This window comes from Tupaia chinensis, unplaced genomic scaffold, assembly GCF_000334495.1.
Source record: "Tupaia chinensis unplaced genomic scaffold, TupChi_1.0 Scaffold146837_1, whole genome shotgun sequence".
NCBI classification, from domain to species: Eukaryota; Metazoa; Chordata; class Mammalia; order Scandentia; family Tupaiidae; genus Tupaia; species Tupaia belangeri.
In genome coordinates, this window is record NW_006206691.1 from 903,344 (window position 1) to 909,565 (window position 6,222).

At 41.4% G+C, this 6,222-nt stretch overlaps 1 protein-coding gene across 1 annotated transcript; it reads right to left on the minus strand.

The window, feature by feature from the left end:
* Nucleotides 1-2,837: 2,837 nt before the first annotated feature.
* Nucleotides 2,838-5,514, minus strand: LOC102469320 (regenerating islet-derived protein 3-gamma-like). The gene is made up of 6 exons (XM_006169191.2): nucleotides 5,440-5,514; nucleotides 5,039-5,125; nucleotides 4,518-4,660; nucleotides 4,156-4,293; nucleotides 3,410-3,536; nucleotides 2,838-3,127 (listed from the first exon to the last, which is right to left on the minus strand). Exons 2-6 carry the CDS (start codon nucleotides 5,112-5,114, stop codon nucleotides 3,060-3,062), a joined length of 552 nt encoding a protein of 183 aa, XP_006169253.1. The 5' UTR covers nucleotides 5,115-5,125; nucleotides 5,440-5,514; the 3' UTR covers nucleotides 2,838-3,059.
* Nucleotides 5,515-6,222: the final 708 nt, after the last annotated feature.

Genomic DNA, 6,222 nt, shown 5'->3' on the forward strand with positions numbered 1-6,222 from the left:
ATACTACAAGATTTACAACGAATAAAGGCTTATATGATTCACAATTCTGGTGGCTGGAAAGATGTAGAGCATAGGACCAGAACCTGGCCACTCTTGGGTGCTACATCACCACATGGCTGACTGAAACAAGAAGTTCACTGCATACATGCAAAATAGAGAGCTGTGGATAGATGTCTTTCTTTGATAACAACCAGTTCTACTCAGAACTACCCGATTCCTGAAAGAAGGAAATACACTCACTTCTACAAGATGGCATAAATCAATTCATAAATGTTGTGTTCCTGTGGCCTTAACACAAGCCACTACATCCCACAATTTGAATAGCTCATGACCTCTCAACACCATGACACCAAGTCAGAACAATTGTCTGTTGTACGAATATTTGGAAGACAAACCATATAGTAACCATATCACAGTGGTTTTGATTTGTAGTTTGTCTTTTAATTGCTTTGCATTTCCCTCTCTCTGCTCACATTCTCCATCTTTGCTTGCCCATTGTCAATTTATCCATCAAAACCCTCATCACATCAATCAGAGTTATTTTAAATTCCCTGAATGAGTATTTCAAAATAGGAGTCCAGTCTGAGTCTGATTCTGATACTTGGCTTGTCTCTTCAGACCATATGTTGATTTACTTTATATTCTTTTGTTAGCAAGATTTATATTTTCCTTCGAGAGGTGCACGTGATGCACTGGGTGATAGAAACCAAAGTTAAAGGCCTGGAGAGCGAGGCTGTATACTAATAGTCATAAGAGTTAGTGTTTAATGATCGCTCTATCTGTAGGTGAAAGAGCCTTACAATTTCTCTAGAGTCCTCCTTTTCATCTATCCTGTTGCCTTTGGGATTTTCTAAGATGTCTTTCTTCAATAGTTTCTATAACTTGCAGGTCTCACAATTTCAGTTCAGTGTTATTCCACTGTATCCCTGTTCATGTGGTAGTGTCTGGGCAGAGGAACTCTTATATAAACTTATGATTAAATTTTAGTGTTTGTATGGGTCTATGTTTCAGACCCATGGCCTGAAAGTGTCTCTTAGATTTATTCCCCTTAATTGAGACAAAAGGACTAGAGAAGTCTAGAGATAGGTAAATGTCTTCAGTCTTAGGGATGAAAAGACTTTCATGAAGTCTTTACCTGGAAATAGGACTTTGTTGTGGAGAATGCTGAACTCTTTCTTCCTTTTCCTATCAGTCATTTGGGGAATTTTTTTTTTAAGTTTGGTACATGGAACCTCTGTTCATGACAGAGTGAAAGAGAGAGAGAAAGAGAGAGAGAAAGAGAGAGAAATCACCCTCCCCAAGAGGGATGACCATGCTATGATCTCTTTTGGGACCACATGCACATATAACTGGTGTGCGTTTTAAACCTCCTTGCCTGGGACTCATACCATAAGGTCAGGCATGTGGGATCTGGCCATCTTTCTTTCTTTATTTATTATTTTTTTAGAGATTTTTTTTATAGGGTGCATGCACTCACAAGAGAGACAGGAAGCAAGAAACCACTTTGCAAGGGGGAAGGTCCCTTCTCCTTCGTTCTCCTTTTAGGATCTTAGGAACACATGCACACGTACCAGGCATGAGTTTTAAGCAGCCATGTCCAGGACTCAGATTGCGGTCATCTATGTGGGAGTCCAGAAGCGTAACTGCTACACCATCTGTTGGTCCCAGATTTGATCCATTTTAAACTCGACATCACCTCTAGGTCCTAGAGATTATTCTTTATTATTACTATTACTATTATTATTATTATTACCTATACATTCAATCACTATACATTAAAATCAATATTAAGAGAGAGACACACTTGACCCATTCTTGTCATATGTAGTTCCCAACACGGGCCTTTACGTTAAAATGACAGGAACGTGCGTGCACTCACTAGATTTCAGGTCACCCCAGGATTCAAACCCTTGTCATCCATTTGGATCCAGCAGCACAGAGCCACATATTCTGCCTGCACCGATGTGCAGGGCTCAGGAAAAATTGTTGCCTCCTTACCACAAGAACCCAGTAGATTCCACAAAATTAAACTAATGTAAGCATGAGAGCTTACCCAGAACTATAGCTTTTAGGAGTTTCTTATCCTTAATGCAAACCACACTTAAATTTAAGCAATGTCTGCAAGGTAGCATTGAAATATCCTAAGACTTTATACCCCGGAATTTTCTACTTTAGGTAAGCAATAAATACTAGGTTGTGGGGAAAGTCATAATGTGTTTTTCTAAGCAAAAATGTGTCATGATGCTACCAACAACCCAATGTAAGGCCTTCATGTATTTATGAGCTTCTACAGATATCCGGATGCCTGTTTACTCTTGTCCCTTAATTATCCAATTAGCTACTAGTTTTAAAATTTTTCAGATGTTTTCTTCTTTTAAAAAGAGAGTAAAAACTTCCAATGATCTTTGTATCAGGATGGTTCCAAGGAGTCCATGGTATTTGTTACTTACTGTACACTATTAAAATCACTTCCTATATGAATACATATTTTAAAAATGATTCTTCATGGAAAATAATTTGAGAAGTACTATATTTGAAACCTCAACCCCATATACCCCATAAGTCCCTAACAATAACAGTCATATCACAAAATCTAGAGGAACTTGTATGCAGTGAGTGTGTGGAATACAATGTGGTCATCTGTCCATAACACAAATCCTACAGGAGTAGGGCACACACTAAAATCACAATACACAACAGAAATGCACATTTGGCCATTTTCTCTTAGAACTTGTTGGGTCTGGGTGAAGGCAAGACCCAGAGATTCCTCACCAAACCACTTCCACATCCCACACAGGAATTAACTATTAGAATAGATCATAAAAACACTCAAGTATAGATTAACATTTTTATTATTTGGTCTCAGACCTCAGTATATGACATACAAAGAAGAGCCTGAAATGCAGGTAAAGGAGAGAGCGGACCAGGAGGGTCAGAATGAGGTGGTCTGGTTTGGGGCTGTGGGGAAGAATAGTCCATTGCTGGGATGGTCTTCACACAGGAGCCTAAATCCATGATCTGCTGCAAACCCAACTCAGGCTGATGAATTCCCAGGTGCCCTAGCTCTTGAACTTGCAGACGTAGGGTAACTTCGAATCACAGTTATAATCTTTCCACCTCAGAAATCCTGGAGGGACAAAAGAGATAAATGAATAGAGCTAAAGGAGTTGGAGGACACAGTCAATAGGCATCCAGGATCCCAAATCCTGTCATTGGATTACAGATTCTATCCCATCTTTATCAGTGTCCCATTAGAGATGAAGAAAAAAACAAAGGAACATGGAATAAGAGGAGAGGAAAGACAAACAAGCATTGCATGAACAAGCACAGGAAAATTTTCTAAAGTTAGGTCTAAAATAAAGAAAGAGGGCAGAAAAGACTGGACAAATACGACTATTCTATCTCTTACCTGCGCTTCTTGACAGGGTCGCACAGTATCCAGGGTTTGAGACAGTGGTAGGATCTCTCTCCCAGGCAAGGTAATTCAGCAAATCACCGCTGCTCCACTCCCATCCACCTCCATTGGGCTCATAGCCCTACAGGGTGGGGGACACAGCCAGTTGAAGGGATTGGCCATTGGGGATCTGCTTGTAGAACTCCATTACTTATAACACCTGATCCTCTCCCCAGCAACTAGAAGATGGTCTCCTCTTCACCATGCTGCCCCAGGATACTCTCCACTGGGAATCTCCTCCTTAACATCACTTATAGGCAAGTTATTGACAAATTGCAGTCAATAATTATTAGGCCTTTGAAAACACCAAAGTTTATATTACCTGGTAGAACAAATATTGATGGTGCTTCTGTGATTTGTCACTGAGGTTTAAAGGTAGTGTTTTAGGTGGAAAAACTGGACCTCTTTTCATTTAGGATAGCTTAAGTATTACATGGGACTAGTCCATGAAGCACAGATAACAAACTGGAAAACTTCATGTGAGATCATGTAAAAAATGACAAGAAGTGGATTAATTTAATCTGAAGACTAGGACCTGCCACAGAATGCTCTTCAGCTGGTCACAGGAATGTTTTCACACAAATGCATTCCAAAATATGAGTTCAAATGACTATGGGTTACTTCCTGCTTAGGTAAAGCACAAAGAGCCTGAGTACTAATAGTCACTTCCAGATAACATGGAGGAGAAAATGCAGTCGCACCTGTGTGGGGTCATGGAAGCCAATCCAGATGTATGAGTAGCTGTTCACAAGGTTCTTGACCAGAGAGGACACGAAAGATCCCTCAGCCCCATTGAGCACAGACACGAGGTGTCCAGAGGGCCGCTTCTGGCAGGCCATCTGTATAGGGAAGAGAGTGAAGGAGAGAGAGAGCCTGAGTCCTTTTTTAGGGGAAGAGCAGAACAGAAGTAGGTGTGAAAGAGGGAACTGTGGGAAAGACTAGTATGTTTATTCCCATTATCACTTCCAAGGAGCTGTGAAGAATGAAGATAACCTTACTCAGGGTACCACAAGCATTTCCATTTTAACCCAGGCCCACATTCCCTTATAATCCCAGCACTCACATCTGCATCAAACCAGGATTTTGGTGTAGTAAACAAGGCATAGCAGTGGGAGGCATAGGCCGCTGAGCCCTTGGGACAGCTGATCCTTGGAGAGGGCAGTGCCTTCTGAGAGTCTTCAGCTTGGGTGGAAGGAGAGGGATGGGCTGAAATGAACAATAAGAGGAGGGTAAGGACGTGACCTTGATGAATAATCATGGATACTGAACTTGTGGTGTACACTGGATCCCCAATGATCGTCCTTTTTACATATGATTACTGACCCTTCTCATCCTATTTCTGCAAGCCCAACATGAATTAGAGTCTTTTAGAATATGGGAAACCCCCTCTTTTCATTGTTAATTGGAATTGAGGTGCCTCCCACCACAAGTGACCCTGAAGGAAGGAGTGATGGAGGAACGGCAGGCACTGTCACTGTGTGGAGAACTCCTCACCATTCCCACATGCACACACAGGAACCTTCTTCCTCCTCTTCACTCTGACCATTCTCAGGGAACCTAGTACTAGAGACAGAGGCAACTCACCTTGGACCTGAGACAGGAGCACCAAACAGGAGAGCAGCATCCAGGACACACTGGGGAGGGCCGTTGGGGACAGCATCGTGCCTGTGACTTGAAGAGGAAATCAGAGTTCAGCAAAGGAAGTGTGTTCTGAGGGAGGATATGCAGAGAGCCCACTGCCCTTATCTTTTCTTCTCTATTCCTAGGAATAAATTGATCTTGGCCACCGCCATTCCCTTTAATAGTTCTGTAATGTCATAGGTAATCTGTGCACCCTACTGCCCTGAGAATAGCCAGAGCAGCCTAGCTGAGGCTCAGAGAGCTGTTATAGTCTCTGAGAACTAGAACCCCGCCCCCGGACCTTCTCCTGTAATGTGTGAGATAAATCCATCCCAGGTCTCATTTTCTCTTCTGATCCTACATACCTGCCTTGCAGAGATCTGAAATGGTTTGTTGGAACAGAAAAGGTTGGACTTTTATATAGGATCTGAGGATGGAACATTGGGATGAATGATAAGCAGAACTGGGGTCATGGGGAGCTTTTGGCATGGATTCAAGGAGATTCCCACCAAGGGGAGGCGACTCTTCCTGGCAAAACCTGGGAATTGCTACATGTGTTACCTCCTGCCTGATAACAGGGCCGTACTTTCAAGAAGCAGACCAAGTATGTACTTTGACCTCCTTCTCCCAGGTGTTCTGTTCTGAGATTATAAGGGTTTCAAGGCCTTCCTATGGATAAATTCTAGTCTTCCATAGTTTAGGAAATATTATACATTGACTACTTAAGGAAATTTTGATAAGTGTAATATTGAGCAACCTGTCAGGAACTAAATCCCATAAGCATACAAAATCTTTAAACATACTCTGATCACAGTTTAAACAAGCTAACAAGTACAAATTAGGTGTGTTTTTCTTTTTAAAGTATTAGTGAATACAATGTGTCATTCAGGGAAGATAAAAAATGGAAATTAAGGAAAGAAACAATGATTTAAAGTTGCAGCTTGAATACTACATTGCAATAGAAAGGGAGGATACATGGAAACTTGATGTAGTCTTTTGAGTCATTAGACAAGTCAGAATCCGCTAAACAGACTTTCCTTCCAACTACCTTTGTGTTGGAATACTGAGAATTTGTTCTTCCGTCGCTTACTAAATCTGAGCTGGCAGTTTGATGTTGGTGTATTAGTTTGATTGTATTATGCATACCC

Coding starts and splice junctions, on each gene's coding strand:
- LOC102469320 (XM_006169191.2), bottom strand. CDS start 5,114: ATGCTGTCCCCAACGGCCCTCCCCAGTGTGTCCTGGATGCTGCTCTCC. Junction 4,294..4,517: donor AATCCTGGTTTGATGCAGAT/GTGAGTGCTGGG, acceptor TTCCCTATACAG/ATGGCCTGCCAGAAGCGGCC. Junction 3,128..3,409: donor GACCCTGTCAAGAAGCGCAG/GTAAGAGATAGA, acceptor TTGTCCCTCCAG/GATTTCTGAGGTGGAAAGAT.